Below are 17,512 nucleotides of genomic sequence, written 5' to 3'. Positions count from 1 at the left end.
TTTTAAGACCGTAACTCTTGTCCTATCACAGTTCCGCCTGGACTCCTGCAGTAGCTGCCCCATCTCCCACCTGCAGTCTAGTCTGACTTCTGCCTCTAGGTCAGCCTTCCTATGCAACAGGAAGCAGGGGAGTTGGGGGCTGGGCAATAGAATGGGCCCTGGGTAGAGGCTTCTCCCTGCACTCCACAAGCAGAAGGCGTGGGGAAGCCTCCAGGGAAGGCACGAGAGCCTGCTGGTGCCTCCTGATCTCTTCAGGAGATCAGGGCACTTCAGCCCATGTTCTCTAAGTGACTGCTTTGTGCCCCTTCTCTGCACTTTGGCAACTGCAGATAAAGGTGGCTTGACCCTGGTATCCTCTTGCTCTCCTTTCCAGTTGCCACAGCCATTCTTCCTCAGGAAGGGACCCCAGAAGTCCTCATTTTACAGCTGAGGTCTAAGGAGAGGTAATGACCTGGCCCAGGTTCACGCCTCTGGGGAGGCTTGGTAGGCTGGGGCCGGTGCCTAGTTAGTTGCACACCAGTTCCTGGTTTGTCAGGTTGCAGCAGGCTTCTCCTGGTTGGTAGAGGAGAGTTTCCTGACACATATCAGGCGGGTAGTGTGTTATCTCCCTCCACTTCAGAGATGAAGGAACTGGTCTTTCTGCCTAAGCAAGCAGGATGATAGTAGGATGATAGCGCATCCCAGGATCTAGTGAGCAGTAAGGAAGTGTGCTAGTGCCTGGCACGTAGTAGGTAGGCACCTCGTGTTTGATGGGGGAACATCTGAAAGGTGCCTTTATTTTTTTCCTTCTGAGAGACATAGTGATGCCACAGTTGTAATTACCACTTCTCTCCTCTGCGCTTCTGTGCTGGAATCGCCTGGACTCTTTCCAGGATGTTCTGACAGCAGTGGTGAATCAAGCTGACCTGCTTTCTTTTATCTATAGATTCTGTTGGTTCATCTGCCATCCTTCGATGGGTTTGTACTTTTGTCAGTTCAGTTATCCAAGGATATATCGGGCTTAAATATAGATAAAATGACTTTCTTAGAGCAAGTGCTTTAGTCCTATTAGCTGAGCTTTTAGTGATTTGTCAAAGTGTCAGCCACTGTGTCTTTATGGCTCTGCAGTTCCTGAAGGCTGGACAATGTGGTGGGGTTCGAGCCAAATATGACAGTTATGAGAAATCAGATGGGTGTGGGAGGGTGGGCTAAGCCCCTGGCTGTGGCACAGCGCTAGTCCAGGCTCAGTGTGGGGGAGTCATCAAGCTATAGACTCGCTTACAGGCTGGGAATCCAAAATCTAGGCCATGGGGTCAAGCTATAGACTCACTTACAGGCTGGGAATCCAAAACCTAGGCCATGGGGTGCTGCTGGAATTCAAAGCCAGCCAGAGGATCTTGGACTACCCTTTCTATGGTGCCCAGTCACCTGGTTTTTTGTTTTTTTGTTTTTTTTTTGAGACAGGGTCTAACTTTGTCGCCTAGGCTGGAGTGCAGTGGCACGATCTCAGCTCACTGCAGCCTCCACCTCCCAGGATCAAGGGATTCTCCCACCTCAGCCATCCAAGTAGGTGGGATTACAGGTACCCACCACTATGTCTGGATAATTTATGTATTTTTAATAGAGACAGGTTTTGCCGTGTTGGGCAGGCTGGTCTCAAACTCCTGGCCTGAAGTGATCTACCCCTCAGCCTCCCAAAGTGCTGGGATTACAGGTGTGAGCCACCACGCCCTGCCGCCACCTCATGTTCCTGCCTTAGTGCTGTGGCACCAGAGATCCATGACAGAGCCTCGTTCTGCAAAAGGAAGCCTCTCATGAGGGAACAGAAGGCCCCAGGAAGTGGGGAGTAAGGATGGACCTCAGTTTTTTAATTACTATAGTTGGCATTCAGGGATTGGGGATGGGAGCACGTATCCTGTCTGGAGAACCTGACCACACTGCACTAGAAAGTGGTCCCAATGCAAACTCAGCCCTGCTGGGCCCTCTCTCGACCCGGCAGGCAGCAACCTGTAAACCCAGCAGCCCAGGTCTAGATCAGACCCTGTGCCTTCAGCTGCTCCACAAGTCGGGTGGGCATGGAGAGAGAACCCTAGAGTGATAGCAACTGTTGCTGCTGCCTGGTCCCCCGCAGCTTGCCCCTTCCCCACCCATCACTAAGGTCCTCATCTCCCTGAGCCCAGTCTCGATCCTGCCTGAATACTCCAGATGGATCGCCTGCTGTCTGCAGACTGGAATCAGGTGCAGTGTGTTGAGCTGACTGCTGGGCATCTGTGCTGATACCAGTGCCTTCTCCTTATGGGCTCTTGTCTGTTGCTCTTGCCCACCCTCACCCCTATCTCTGTTCAGTCGGCCTGGTTCCACTTCTGTTCTTATTCCTAAGCATCTATTCTGGTTCCATGTTCACTGGCTACCCAAGCCTGGAGCCCTGCTCCCTGCCCAGCCGCACATCCCAGGCCTCATGCATGTCGTGGCACCTCAGACCACTTAGGCATGGATGCACCTGGGCTGGGGGAGTATGAACACTTTCTGATGTCCTCATTGTGTTCTACCACACTGGGTCAGCCCCACTTTGTTTTAGGCCTTTGATCCCAAATGTTGATCTGAACCATGATGACAGGTGGTCAGATGCGTTTAGCTTTTGGGGCTGTGTCTTAGCTCATGGGCTGCATCTCTGTGACCTTGGGCAGGTCTAGTGCCTGAGTCCTGCCTCTCTCTGTTGGCTGGGCCACATCAAGTTTATTACTTTGAGCTTCCGAGTGGTACTTCTGGGCCATCCGCCCTCTCAAAGCAGGAGGCTGTTGTGGGCTAGAAGGGGAAGCCGCCTCCACTCCTCCCCAGGGAAGGAGTGGATGTGTTTCAGTAAGAAGGGGCTGGTGTAGAATGGACTCAGAGGTCATTCTGAGCAAAGGCCACATCAGATTCAGCTTCTGTATAAACTGTGGGCAGCCAAAGAGCACAGGCTCCTTGAGAAGGAAAGCTGTGGCCAGCAGCTTTAGCAGCTGTCATTCCATGCTAGGCACAGCCAGCTCCTCTGCCCTGTCCAAGCATGTGTCACGCTCTACCTGGGGAGGGATGCATGGACAGCCTCTGCTCCCTCTGGAAGCAGTTGGTGCTACTCATCACAGGAAGATCTGTACTCAGACCTGTTCTTTATTCTTAAAACGTGAAGACATTTCCTTCTTCCCTGGGACAATATTTCATGTGTCAGTTCCAGCTGTTGTCTAAAGACATGAGTGGGTGGGAAAGCTTCAGTGTGTTGCCTCAGCATTGCCCAAGCTCTAGGGGATTATGTGGATCCATGTCAGTGTTGGGGCTGCCAGGAGACTATGAGGTCTTTGAGGATGGCAGCCATGCCTGGCTCATCGTTGGAGTTCCAGCACCAAGCCAGGGTGGGCAACGCCATAGAAGGGGGTGGGGGGATGAATGGATGATGAGCTCAGGCCTGGCCACCTTCTCTCCAGGCCTGTGGCAGGTATGCTGTGTCCACAGAAGGACAGCAGGCAGGGGAAGGGTCACTGCCAAGGAGGGACCCAAGGATCCAAACCTTGGGTTGTCCCTGTTTATAGACACTGGACAGATGGGAGCCACATGAGGGCATCTCCCCACTCCCAGCTTCTCAGAGCACTGCTATAAACCATGTGGCACATGCCAATAGGCATGTGATTTATGGTGAGTTTTTAGGCAGAATGGCCAGCTCCATTATAAAGAAACTCCATTTTCAGAGCATTGGTTAATTGAGCCATCACAGCACTTGATTTCATTGTGCTGTTGGCACTCTTTGCAGACTGAGTTAATCACTGCCATCCTTATGAGAAACTGCCTGCCTGTGGACAAGACTTGCCTGAAGCAGGTGCTTCTCCTGGGAGCTCTGGATGACTCTGCTGCCCTTGGTTCTCAGTTATTTATAGGATCACAGAAACCTGTATTGGAAGAGACCTTAGAGGTCATCCATTCTACAAATATTTAGCCACACCTGTTGTGTTGCGAGTGCTGCCTGATCGTGATGGTTTGGAGGATACCAGCATCCAAAACTCTGACTTATTTGGTATTTTCTTTTGGGAGTGTAAAGTTACTTTCAGGAACACATTCAGGCTCTGCTCGTCCACTCATCATTAGAATTCACTCCTTTGAATAAATATAGAGCACCTTCTGTTAAGGGAGCAAGCATAAGGAAGGTTCCAAGCACACAGTGGGTTTTCAGTGAATGTTTCTTTTCTTCGCTGTCTGTGATTTGTTGTTGTTGTTTTAAATTTTTAAAAAGCACCTGTTAATAACTACTCTTGGAGCAGGCAACATGTCTTTTTATTGCTGTAACTCAGTCCCAGTCTCTTGTGGAAAACTCCCAGGTTCATCCAACTTCATCTCCCTGGATTTGGGAAAGACTTTTCATGAAGGGAATCTGATGGGCCTGTTTCATGAGCAGCTTCCTCTGAAATCCAGAGCAGGTGAGACTAGAGACAGGAGGAGCTTAGCATTTTGCTGCTTCCAAGCAGCTCTTGATTACGTGTGTTTTGTGCATTTTGTGACAACTTGGTCCCACCGATCTGCAGGACTGGGTCTTTTACTAGGATGGCTTCTTTCTCTGTGAAAGTTTTAGAGATGACTCATGCAAAAAGAAGGTGTACACAGAGATAGGAGCCCGTATGAAGCTTATGCCTGGGGTGCTTTAGCACAGCCGCTTCTCCCTTCTGGGCTTTGGTTCCTTCCCCCAGATCCGTTCTCCCCTCTCTCCAGGGGGAAACAGTTCTCATTCTGCTAAGTCATTCTGCTGCATTGAGGGCACTCAGCTGTGCCGTCATCCTTCACATGCTCACCCTTGGCTCCCAGGGCTGAATTCTTCCTTGGTTCCTGGCCACCTGTGGCAGGTGTACTGCCAACTCCTTCACCTGCTCTTCCTTGGTTGCTTCCTTAAGTCAGCCTTCTGCCCTGGGCCTCTTCTTTTCTTCCACCAGATGACACTCTCCACCCAGTGACCCCTTTACGTCTCATCCCTCAGTTTACTCAAGTCTCGCATCTCCTCTGATGCCAGAACCCACAGGTCCAGCAACCTCCTCCGTCCCTAACACAATTTTCCAGTGTCTCCATGGGCGGGAATGGTACTACCTGCTGTTTTCATAAGCCTCTGCCCACTCTGAAGATTAGCCTCCCTGACAACTTTGTTATGGGTTTGTAGACTTTATTTTTAACCATTGGTATTAATAGGTACCATTCAATGTCTAATAATAAAGCAAACCCATATGTACCCACCACCCAGTGGAAGTACATCTTTCATTAATACTCCAGAAGTCCTTCAATGGGCCTTTCCCTAATGAGATGCTCTCCCATCCACTCCTCAAGAGATCACCACTCTCTGTTAAGAGTGTAGTAAGCATTCCCTTGCTTTCCTGCATAGTTTTGCCACATGTGTATATATCGCTAATCCAGAAGTTAGCAAACTTTTTCTCTAAGGGTCAGAGAGTAATTTTTTAAAAAGTTTTTTATTCAGGTTGTACAGTCTCTGCTGCAGATATTTGACTCTTTTGTAGCCAGAAAACAGCCATAGACCAATATGTAAATGAATGGGCATGGCTGTCTTCCAATAAAACTTTAATGACAAAAATAGGCCATAGGCTAGACTTGGCCTGAGGGTTATAGTTTGCTGACCCCTGCCCTAAATAATCTGTTATTCAGTTTTGTTTTTTTTTTTTTTTTGAGACGGAGTCTTGCTCTGTCGCCCAGGCTGGAGTGCAGTGGCGCTATCTCGGCTCACTTCAAGCTCCGCCTCCCGGGTTCACGCCATTCTCCTACCTCAGCCTCCCGAGTAGCTGGGACTACAGGCACCCGCCACCACGCCCGGCTAATTTTTTTTTTTGTATTTTTAGTAGAGACGGGGTTTCACCGTGGTCTCGATCTCCTGACCTCGTGATCCACCTGCCTCGGCCTCCCAAAGTGCTGGGATTACAAGCATGAGCCACCGCGCCCGGCCCGTTACTCAGTTTTACCTGTTTTTGACCTTTATATGAATAGAATCATACTAGAGACTCATAATGTATGTGTTCTTTTGTAACTTCCTTTTTTTTTTAATTTAAATTTTTAAAGTTAAATTTTTGTGATTCATCCATGCTGATCAATTTGGTTAGCCTTGGTTAATTTTCCTGCTGGATTAGTATTTCATTGTATGGAAATACTACAGTGTGTTTATCTATTCTGTTGGTAGTGGACATTGTTTTTGCAAGTTCTACCGTAGGTAAAATGCTGTCAAGCAGCATTGCATGCTACAGAGAAATCTTTTGTGAAAGGAAAAATCAACCAATGCAGCAAATATTGTTTTATTTTAAGAAATTGACACAATGACTCCACCCTTCAGCAACCACCACCCTGATCAGTCAGCAACCATCAGGATCGACACAAGTCCCTCCATCAGCAAAAAGATTACAATTTGCTGAAGGTTCAGAGGTCCTTAGCATTTTTTAGCAATAAAATATTTTAAAATTAAGGTATGCACATTTTTTTAAGACAATGCTATTGCAAACTATGATTTCTTTATTTTCTTTCTTTCTTTTTTCTTAGAGGTAGGGTCTCACTTTTGTCACCCAGGCTGGAGTACAGTGGCGCGATCACGGCTCACTGCAGCCTTGACCTCCCAAGCCCCAGGTGATCCTCCTGCCTCAGCCCCCTGAGTAGCTGGGACTATAGGTGCACACCACCATGCCCTGCTAATTTTTGTATTTTTAGTCGAGATGGGGTTTTGCCATGTTGTCCAGGCTGGTCTTGAACTCCTGGGCTCGAGCAATCCATCTGCCTTTGCCTCCCAAAGTGCTGGGATTACAGGCATGAGCCTGCAAACTATGATTAATATATTCAAGGAAACAGAGGGAAAACGGACAAAATAGGTTGAAAGGAAGGAGAATACTCCCAGAGTCTTAGAATTTTTTTTGAAAGAGCCAAATGGACATTCTAGAACTAAAAAACAACAATGTCTGAAATTAAGATAACAATGGATAGATTTAACAGCAGATTGGAGACATCAGTGGCCAGGATTAGTGACCTGGCAAGCAGATTAATAGAAAATACCCAAATAGAATCAGAGAGAACCAAGAATCAGGGAAAAATAATTGATGAGTGTAAAAAATATCAGGCATGGCCAGCATGGTGGCTCCTGTCTATAATCCCAGCATTTCAGAAGGCTGAGGCAGATGGATTGGTTGAGTCCAGGAGTTTGAGACCAGTCAGGGCAACATGGTGAAACCCCATCTGTACAAAAAATACAAAAATTAGCTGGGCATGGTGGTGCACACCTGTAATCCCAGCTACATGGGAGGCTGAGACGGGAGGATCATTTTAGCCCAGGAGGTGGAGGCTGCAGTGAGCCATGTTTGTGCCACTTCACTCTAGCCTGGGCAACAGAGCAAGACCCTATCTCAAAGAAAAATGAAAGGCCTAGCATGTCTGTAATTGGAGTCCCAGAAGTAGAAGCAAGGAGAGAGAATAGAGCGGAAGCAATATTCATGGAGAGAATGAGAATTTTCTAAAAACTGATGAGTCTACAGATTTAAGAAGGTGAATGAACCTCCAGCCGTCATAAATAGACTTAGCTCTTGAAATCAGTCCGTTGTTGCTTTGTAAGTAAGACATACATTATATTCTTTTTAGCCACTTATTAGTTTTGTGACCTTGAACAGGTCCCTTTACCTTTTAAGCCTCAGTTTCACCATCTGAAAAAAATGGGGATTAAAGACTGTGAAAAAGTGCCCTAGATACTAAGTTTTAAAGAAATAGCAGAGGGTGTCACCATTGTTATTCCAGCTTGACTGCCTCTGGGACAGCCTGTTTGGGGTGAGCTTAAGAGCCATGTCCTATACTCTGGCCAGCCTCTTTCCACTGCCTTTCAAGGGGACTTGGGGTGTGGTGACTGACCTAGGGGGCATAGGCCTGCAGTGAGGTAGCAGCAAGATTTAAAATGAATCCAGTTTCTGAGTGGATGTAGTCGTTGCTTTGTCCTCCCAGGATTCTGGTAATTGAGAGATGACCAGGGTTGTCTTTCTGGGGTCACGTGATCCATCCTGATCCAGCTCCCGGCCACACACCTTCCTTAGGTCTGCCTTGGTTCCACCATATCTGCCCTGCTTGGGGCTGAGCCAGAATCCCCCCACCCTCCAAGGTCCCATAGCTTTCCCTTACACTTGCCAGTAGTTTAGATCTGCATTTTCCACGCCCTGCTTCCCTGCCCCCATCTCTCGATAGTGTCCAGTGACAGTAGGCAGATCTCTTGACTTCTCATGTTGCATTCAGTTTTCCAGATGGAAAACATTTGGTAAAATGTCCTAACTCACGTGGACATTGGCATTATGGAAGGGTTATTATAAAGAAAGGAAAAGTCAGCTGGACCGTAGCACATGAACATCAGTACTTCATAGATGGGGAAAAGAAGAGGGGCAGTAATGTTTGTTTCCTTCATCGTGTATAAAATGAGAAGCAACATGATATAGAAGTTTATAGGACAAGTCTTGGAGTCAGACAACTGGGTGTTTATCTCTAGAGTCTCCTACTGGCCAGCTTTAATGTGTTACCTTAAGCAAGTTAGTTTAACCTTTCCCAAATGTTGGCCAGGTGCGGTGGCTCACACCTGTAATCCCAGCACTTTGGGAGGCCAAGGTGGGCAGATCACCTGAGGTCAGGAGTTTGAGACCAGCCTGGCCAACATGATGAAGCCCCTTCTCTACTAAAAATACAAAAAATAGCCAGGCGTGGTGGCGGGCACCTGTAATCCCAGCTACTCAGGAGACTGAGGCAGGAGAATCGCTTGAACCTAGGAGGCGGAGGTTGCAGTGAGCCTTGATCATGCCATTGTACTCCAACCTGGGTGACAGAGCAAGACTCCATCTCAAAAAAATCAAACAAACAAAAAAACTTTCCCAAATCTCAGTTACTTCTGTGAAACGAAGGAATAGTCATATGCATAGGCTCGTTGTAAGGTTTAAGTAAACTAATATAAATGAGGCATTCAATAAGTGTTCAACAAATAGTAATTGCTGTTGTTAGTATTCTAAAAATTATTTTACCAGCTAAGCTAAGGTTTTCTCTTGAGCCAGTGGCTTATCAGCAAACTCAATAGTCTGATAGATAAATGTAGATCTAGCAATAGCAATGATACTTCTGTTACTACTGACAGCTGTCACTTACTGTCTAGATCCCTTTAGTTAAGGCAAGAGTTTGTATCTGGAAGGTCTGTCCTTTAGCAGACCAGGTTCCTACCACAGAAAGCAAGCCCTATGCCATTCAAACTTTTTTCTCTTCTCTGTTTTATCAGTTACAAGGAAAGTGTTCTGAGTTGACCATTGAGAATAAACAACCTTAGTAAGTAAAATTGCTGGTAGGTTCACTCTTTAGAATATTTACTTAGATTGCTCTTATTCCCTGTTCAGATCATCTGATGGGGAAGCAGCCAGTGGTTATTGCCACCCTGCCCTTACATAGACGCCCAGTAATCCTTTATTTTCAAGAGTATTTTTCCTGAGTGTTTCTTAGAGTCTTAGGGCTTCCAGTGATTTCTACTGAGTAAGCCATTGTTGATATTTTATAACCCTTATCAATTGTTTGATGTCTTTGCCCTCTTCCTGACTACTTGCCATTGAAAGACCAGGAACCTTGACTCGTTCATCTTTGCATCTTTGATTAGCAGAATGTCTGGTGTATAGTAAATGTTCAATAAATGTTTGAATGAATAAATGTACTATGTGCTAGATATTATCTTCTTACCCTTCCACCTCAGATTCATCCTCTACCCTTCTTGACACTGCTCTGGTCCCTGAGGGGCTAACTTGCAGACATCAGTGGGCTCCCAAGCCCTCTGGCTTCTAGCTGGGTTTATCCAATGGCAAGTGGAGATCAAAGGGAGAGAGGCGAGGGTGTTTGCTCCCCCAGTTCCCCACTCCTGTGAGGTCGCCATGTGCTATGTCCCCCAACAGAAGGTAACCTCTCTTTTCAAGGTAGCTTGCTCTATGTGACCCCTCCCCCTCCCAGGGTCTGTAGCCTCTCCATCCACTCATTCTTTTAGGCCAAGGAGTGGTGACAGCTAGCACCAGGCTGCTGCACCATCCTTACAGATTCCCTGTACCCCACTCACATCTGTATAATTAGTTTGTCAATTAACCCTCCACAAATTATCCTAATTGGACTGTACCTGCTCCTTCCTGTTGGGAAGGAGCAGGCCTCAATTGGTTATAGAGATTTTCAATTGTTTGAGTTGGACACTGGGGCTCCAGGTGACTCATAAAGCGACATAGTGCAGTTCTTCTGAGAATGTGGGACATGGCTAGCCATTAAGGGCACTCTGATGTGTGGCAGCTTTGGGGAAATAAATAGCGGTTCGGGAAACTATTCTTTGTTTAGGAGAGACTTTCTCCCACGGATAATGTGTAAGATCTTATTTTAGACTGACTGTTAAGTCTCTGAAGTTGCCCCTTTTCATGGTTGTGTATCTGACTCAGCATGGGTTGTTCCAGGAGAATTCGGGACCAAATTTAACAGGGCAGGGGATGCAGGCTTGAAGCACTGGCTTTGCCAACAGAAGACTTTCTAAGGAATGACTTTGTCTCATTCAACGTTTAAATTTTCACTCTTCGGGCTGTTTTTCTGCAGGTGATCATAAACAGCACAATCACACCGAATATGACCTTCACCAAAACGTCACAGAAGTTTGGGCAGTGGGCCGACAGCAGAGCCAACACGGTGTTTGGTTTGGGGTTTTCCTCTGAGCAGCAGCTGACAAAGGTAACGTGGTCCTATCCACAGTGCAGTAAGTCCCGCATCAGATACCATTCTCATCAGCGATTGCCCGCCAAGGGATGTGCCCTGGTCTTTGGTTTCACTCCTCCTGGCATCACGGGGCCGCCAAAGCAGAGGCCCTTTTGAAATACCAGGTTCACTGAAGTCATCTGGGGAAGGGAAATTTGTATCTAACAAATGCTGCTTTGGGGCCTGAAGTTGCAGTGTGGCCAGTCCATCTTCCCCTCCAGGTGTCAGGCACTGCTCCCTGTGCCCGGCGGTATCAGTGCACAGACTGAGCACTGGCTTGTGTGCCAAAACCAGATCCATTGGGTTTTCAGGACTCTGAGGATTAGGTGACCTTCCTGTGTGAGGGACAGTTATCGGAGGGTTGTTACTATAGGACTTCCAAGGAAGAGACTGTGTTCCTGCCGCCAAGAATGCATCTTGATGAAATAAGCATGTTACCCCTTTTGAAGTAAGGCACACTTTGTCTCTGACAGCCATCAACATCAGTGACTCTGTGGTTGGAGCTCTTGGGGAGTAAGGTGATGCATAATGGAAGCTCTTAGCTCGGACTGCCACGTGCCTTAAAATGCCACACAGTGGTGTGTGTTTGTTACTTTTTTTCTAGGGAGAGGATTCGTAGCTCCAAGTCACTTCTCCAAGGGGCCTGGGACAAACTCCTTGGATGGTTAGAGAGGTGTTGAGGAGCAAATCATGGCTGACCACAGACTTGGAGAACCTCAAGAACTGAGGGAATAAACTGATTGCCTCTGAGAGGCCTTACTCAGCAGTTTAAAGGGGCTGAGAGCCTGTTTTAGAGACTACATTTCCTTTTAGGGTGGTAGAAGAGCCCTTTGTAAGTATTGAGAATATTTTGGTTTAAGGTAAGACTGACTAGTTTACAAGTCAAAGAAATTTATTGGAAGAATGTTGGAGTCTGTCAAGGAGTGCAGGGGAGAGTTGCAAATCCAGGGAAGGGCCAGAGCCAGACTTGCTTCTGGCAGCTTGGCTCTAAGAATTGTTTTTCTCTAGACCCTTGCTGTGAACATCTGACTGACTGGCTGGACAAGTGCTGACCCAGCCTCTGCTCTGCTGACACCATCCTCAGCACTGAGGATGCAGAGATGTGGCCCTTGTTCCAGGGCTTCACAGATTTCCAGATTCTTGGGGAATTGACAGAGTTGCCTAGAACAGACTTGACTGCTTGGGTTACTTGTGTGTATTGAAGACAATTTTCAAAGAGGGGGAAATCAGGGTGAGTCAGGAAGCCTCCCACAGCAGGGGCCTGCTAACTTGTCCCCTTCCTTTGTCCAGTGTGTGTGCATGTGTATGTATACTCACATATGTGTGTGTACACACACTTCTAAGGAGGTCCCCAGCGCACAGATCTGGCCATCCCATACCCAGTCACAAATGAGCGCCCCAGTGGGGATACCCCACAGACTGTCCTCCTCTGCATCCCAAGGTACTTCCATGAGGACTCTGTTTCCTTAGAAGCCTGAGAAGCCCAAAACGGCCTGGAGGCACTCTGAGTATCCATCCTTGTGCCGCCGTCTCACAGAAGCATTCTTTCCTGGGTGCTAAAACCTCCAGATCACCAGGGCCTGGAAACATGGACAAAAAGCAAAAATCTCGAGGGCAGGTCATTGGAGATAGTTATGGGAGACGTCCTCTCCGTCCACAATCCGTCAGTTCCTGGGCTTGTGTGCTGTGATCCTGGACGTTCAGCAGGCACGAGTGCAGCACAGTTCTGCAAGGCCTGCCGCTTCTTGCTGATATGGTACCTGGGAGGAGCTGAGAATCCTATGGCAATCAGACTCTTGCTTCACTTCATATGCAGAGAAGTGAGTTCTCTGCAGCCTCACTTGGTTTGAAGCAGTGTCGTGTGGGATAGAAAGTATTGGGTAAATCGTTGGCTGATAGGGCTAGCAGAGGCATGGCAGTCCACAGTGTCTATTCTGGTGATGATAAATCACTCTTCCCCTGGAAGAAGGGGCCCAATGGAATCAGCCTTCACCAGGATGCTGGCTGGTGCCTAGAGGTGTGATGCTTGGTGTGGGTCACTGTTTTGGCAGTAGGATGCTCAGCAGGGCCAGGAGTCAGGGTGGCCGTGGAGAGCAGGAGTATGTATTTTGAAGGCCATTTGGTGCCTTTCCCCCTGGCACCATGGCCAGTGTGTCTTTAAGTCTTTTGAGCAAGTACCAGGCTGCCTGGAGAAAGTGAATGACTGGGTATCCATAGAACAGCCCTTCCTGCCACCTAGTTTGAAATACTCTCTTTTGCTCTAGAGGCCTCTGAAGAGCATGCAAATGGAACGTGAGTATTTTCAGGCTCTGGTTCCATTTGGACCCATTGATGTTGCTGTTTCTGAAACCTCTTTGTCACCTTGTTTCTTCCTGGTTCCTCCTCACGCAGCTAGGCCCTTAACCATTCCTGCTGAGATGTCAAATCCAGGCCACCTCTGCTGTGCATGTGGCACCATGAGATGTTCAGGGTTTGCCCACAGGGAGGATTTCCCTTTTCCATCGTCTGCCCAACAACAGGACAGCTGGAGGGAAGTCGTGGCGCTGTGAGGTGTGTGAGGGAAGCTGTGGAGAGTTCACTGTTGATGGAGTGTCCAGGATTTTCGGGGTGGGTAAGGCTGCTAAGGTCCAGCCTTGGAAGGCTTTATTGGTCATGCCAGAGCTTCTGGACTTTGTCCTATGGCCTGAGAAGGATTTTAAGACCAGAAGGAAAATGCTCAGATTTGCATTTTAGGTAGAATTTTTCCTGGCAGCAAGTCAGATTAGATTGTTTTAGTCCAGGGTAGAACTGATGAAGGGTTAAGAGTTGGAGAAATTTTTAAAAATACCGACACACAAATATTGGCAAAACTGGGGTGAACAGAAGAGGAAGAAGAGATTCTGGGGTGATGAGGGATGGAGGGTGGTGAGGCCATTTTCTGAAACGGGGAAGAGGAACAGGAACAGGTGCTGTGAGGAGCAGAGAGAATTTGTTTAAAGCAGAAGCAAATGTGATGGTGACTTGTTGAAAGAATAATTAGCTGGAACCTCTGTCTGAGGGGGTAATGAGGGTGTACATCTTTCCCTCCTGAAGTGTGGTGCTTGGTGAGGAAGGGTGTGTTGGGAACTCCCTTCCCCTCAGCCGAGTGGCCCCTTCCCACACCTGCCTCATATGCAGGCAAATAGGCTTGGGTGCTTCTGTCCAAGACGTGGTCCCTGGCAGGCCCGTCCTGGTCATGTGCTCCTGATCCCTCCCAGGGCTGGAAGTTCTTCCCGGAACCCAAGGATGGTTTGAGAGAATCACTCACAGCTGCCTGGAACAATTTCTTCAATCTTTAAAGGAACCCAAACAGCTAGGTGGGAAGGGGGAAGGTTTCTATGAAAAGAATCGACAGCAGGGAGAACTCGCCATGAAAACCAGAACACGTTGTCCAAGTTAAATGCTCTGTGCCTCTCTGAGAACTGAAGAGACCTTGAGCTGTGCCAGCTTCCAGGGATGGCCACCTCTAATTTTTCCCAGACAGAAGAAAATGTCCTATCATTAAGGAGGAGTGTACCATCCTCCCAAGCCACTCAGCCTCTGGTGCAGTGCTGGAGTTCTGCTCTGTGCCCACAACCTCCATCGTCACAAAGACTTGTCAAAGAAGCCCTCAGATAACCCCTTTGTCCAAATGTTTCAAATCAACTTCTTCCCCTGCTCTGAAGGAAATGATTAACCACACACTGATAAATTATCATGAAGTGAGTCTGGCCATCTCAACAAGTGACAGCTAGCACAGAGGAACTTGGCCTCGAGGGCTCCCAAGGCATGTGCTGAGGGGACAGCCAGGCTGAGTATTCCTGACTTCCCAGAACAGCCACCCACAGCCCTGTAGGGGAATGGTAATCAAGCACTATAACTAGGCTAGAGAAAGGAACACCAGTGTGGACACTTTCATCTAAGAACACTTTATACACTTCCCTCTCTACCCCCCAGAAAGAAAATAGATGCCTTGGTCTTAACTGCTCCATTATAAGGACTATTTCCCAACCACAGTCCAAAAAGTATTATTACAGGGCAATTTCCTGCTCTTTAGATAGGCCGTCCAAAAATAGTAGAAGCTGTGTTTTCTCAGAAGTAAACTGGGACTCGTCTGTCCACCCACTGCAGAGGACATAAAACCCCAGCCTACTGAAGGAAATTGAAAAGGGACTTGCATGTGCTGATAAGAGAAGAGCTTATGAAAGGAGACAGAAGGAGGAACAAATGTAAGAAGGAGCCAGTGGTTAAAGTTTAGTTTCTTTCTGGCATTTGACCTCGAGTTGTCACTGTTCTAAGTTTGGTTCCATCTTATTCGTTACAGACAGAAGGAAACACATTCTGCCCTTAAGGGGGAGCGACCTAGGATGGCATTGCCAGTGCACTGTGGTTGATCTGGCCAAATGCCAATACATGCATGGCATTTGCTTTTGACCCATTTCGGTGATTTCATGTGTAATTCAAATCTGTCCCCATATAGTCACTTTATTCACTCAGTATCGTTGTAAGAACATTGTTTTATCTCCTCCCTTTCTGGGTCCTGATTTAACAGCTAATTTTTAAAATGGAGGATATTAATAATTATTTTGACATGTTTTAGGTAGAATGCTTTTGGCTGCAAGTAACAGGTAACCTCATCACAGTGCTTAAATACATGGGATAATTTCTTCTCACTTGAAGGAGAAGTCCTGAGGCAGGTGGTTGCTGGTACAGTGGCTCCATGATGTTGGGTCTGACGATCTGCATGGATTTCATTTGTTTCTTTTTTCTTTTATTGGCCTTTCCTTTGTGGTGATAAGATGGCTTCTCAAGCTCTACCCATCACACCTGCATTCTTGGCGAGAAGGAGGAGGAAGAGGCTGGTACCACAGCAACCCCCTGCTCTGGCAGACTTCTTGGGCCCCATTATCAATGCTGAGTCCCTAGCCCATTCCCCCACCCCACCAAAAACCAGGGAAACAGATTTCCATGATTGGCTTAGACTAGCTTTCATTCTCTAGCACCTAGGAAATTTCCTGCTCTAGAAAAACTTGAGATTCTGTTAAGCTACGGGAAAAGAAACAGATTTTGAATAAACAAATAGTAGTGTTTGCCTCAGGTCTTCAATGGCTAAGGCCAAAAGAAGCCACAAATGAAATCAAACAGTAATGGTTTCATTTTCTATCATGATAATGATTTTGTTTAAAATTATTACCACAATTTTCATAAGTACCAAAAAATGACCTTAATGAAGATGTGAGAATTTTGCAATACATTTTAAAAACCTTTGCAATTTGAATATCCTTTGATCCGTGGATTTCATTGACAAGAATCTATTCGAAGGAAACAATTGTAACTGAGTATAAGGATATCAGTACAAAGATTGCAGTGTCATTTATAACAGAAAAAAAATTTAAAAGCCCTAACATCCAGTAGTAGGAAATTGGTTAAACTGCAGTGTATCCTTCAGGGTAATATGTAGCGATCAAGATGTGTAATAGAGGCTGGGCGTGATGGCTCACGCCTGTAATCTGAGCATTTTGGGAGGCCCAGGAGGGTGGATCACCTGAGGTCAGGAGTTCGAGACCAGCCTGGCCAACATTGTGAAACCCTGTCTCCACTAAAAATACAAAAATTAGCCAGGTGTGGTGGCAGGCACCTATAATCCCAGCTACTCGGGAGGCTGCAACAGGATAATCACTTGAACCCGGGAGGCAGAGGTTGCAGTGAGCAAGATCACGCCACTACACTCCAGCCTGGGTGACAGAGTGAGACTCTGTCTCAAAAAAAAAAAAAAAAAAAGATGTTTAGTAGAAGATCATATAATTGCATGGAAGTATTAATATCATATTGTTTATTTCAAAAGAGGCCATAAAATGAGATATATAATCTATTTTAAAAGAAATGTAGGTGATGAATGCATATATACAGACAGAAAAATATCAGAAGATTATGTGGTTTGTTCTTATCTTGGATGATGGTGTTGCAGGGCAGGGGAGCTCATAAATTGGGGCTCCAACTGGGAGGGTTCTTGGCTTTGCCCAGGAGGGAATTGTGGGGTGAGTTGGTGGTAGAAGAAAACAGCTTTATTGAGGTGGCAGTGTTATAGCTCTGTGGCTGCTCCTGCAGAGCAGGGCTACCCTGTAGGCAGTGTGTCGAGAGGAGCAGCTATGGGGCAGTTCTGTGGTCGCACTTATACCTACTTTTAATTACGTGCAAATTAAGGGGCAGGTTATTCAGACATTTCCAAAAAAAGTGTGGTAACTTCTAGGTCATTGCCAGGGAATGAGTAAACTGTCATGGCTCTGGTGAGCCCATTAACCAGTCTTCCGTCTGGTCCAGAGTTGAGTCCTGCCTCCTACCTCAATGGGACCGTAGGTCTAAATATATACATATATAGTTGGGCACGGTGGCTCATGCCTGTAATCCTAGCACTTTGGGAGGCCGAGACAGGCGAATCACCCGAGGTCAGGAGTTTGAGACTAGCCTGGCCAACATGGTGAAGCCCCGTCTCTACTAAAAATACAAAATTAGCTGGGCGTGGTGGCACATGTCTGTAATCCCAGCTACTCAGTAGGAGGCTGAGGCAGGAGAATCACCTGAGCCCAGGACGTGGATGTTGCAGTGAGCCAAGATTGTACCACTGTACTCCAGCATGGGCGATAGAGCAAGATTCAGTCTGAAAAGGAAAATATATATATATATATATATCATATATATTATAAATAAGTTATATATATATATACCTTATGTAACTTAAAAGTTTAAAAATATATATTTT

The 17,512-nt window shown here is 46.8% G+C and overlaps 1 protein-coding gene across 2 annotated transcripts in view; it reads left to right on the top strand.

Moving 5' to 3' along the window:
* The window catches only part of HOMER2 (homer scaffold protein 2), a 100,235-nt gene that overhangs the window by 63,357 nt on the left and 19,366 nt on the right, over positions 1 to 17,512 (top strand). For both annotated transcript variants that reach the window (XM_032176104.2, XM_058427334.1), the window contains exon 3: positions 10,600 to 10,731. In XM_032176104.2, the coding sequence (XP_032031995.1) occupies positions 10,600 to 10,731 (132 nt within the window). The remainder of the gene's footprint in view (positions 1 to 10,599; positions 10,732 to 17,512) is intronic.

This window comes from Hylobates moloch, unplaced genomic scaffold (assembly GCF_009828535.3).
Source record: "Hylobates moloch isolate HMO894 unplaced genomic scaffold, HMol_V3 SCAFFOLD_14, whole genome shotgun sequence".
Lineage (NCBI taxonomy): Eukaryota > Metazoa > Chordata > Mammalia > Primates > Hylobatidae > Hylobates > Hylobates moloch.
Note: the sequence above shows the minus strand (reverse complement) of the source record. Positions and strands in the feature narration are given on the sequence as shown.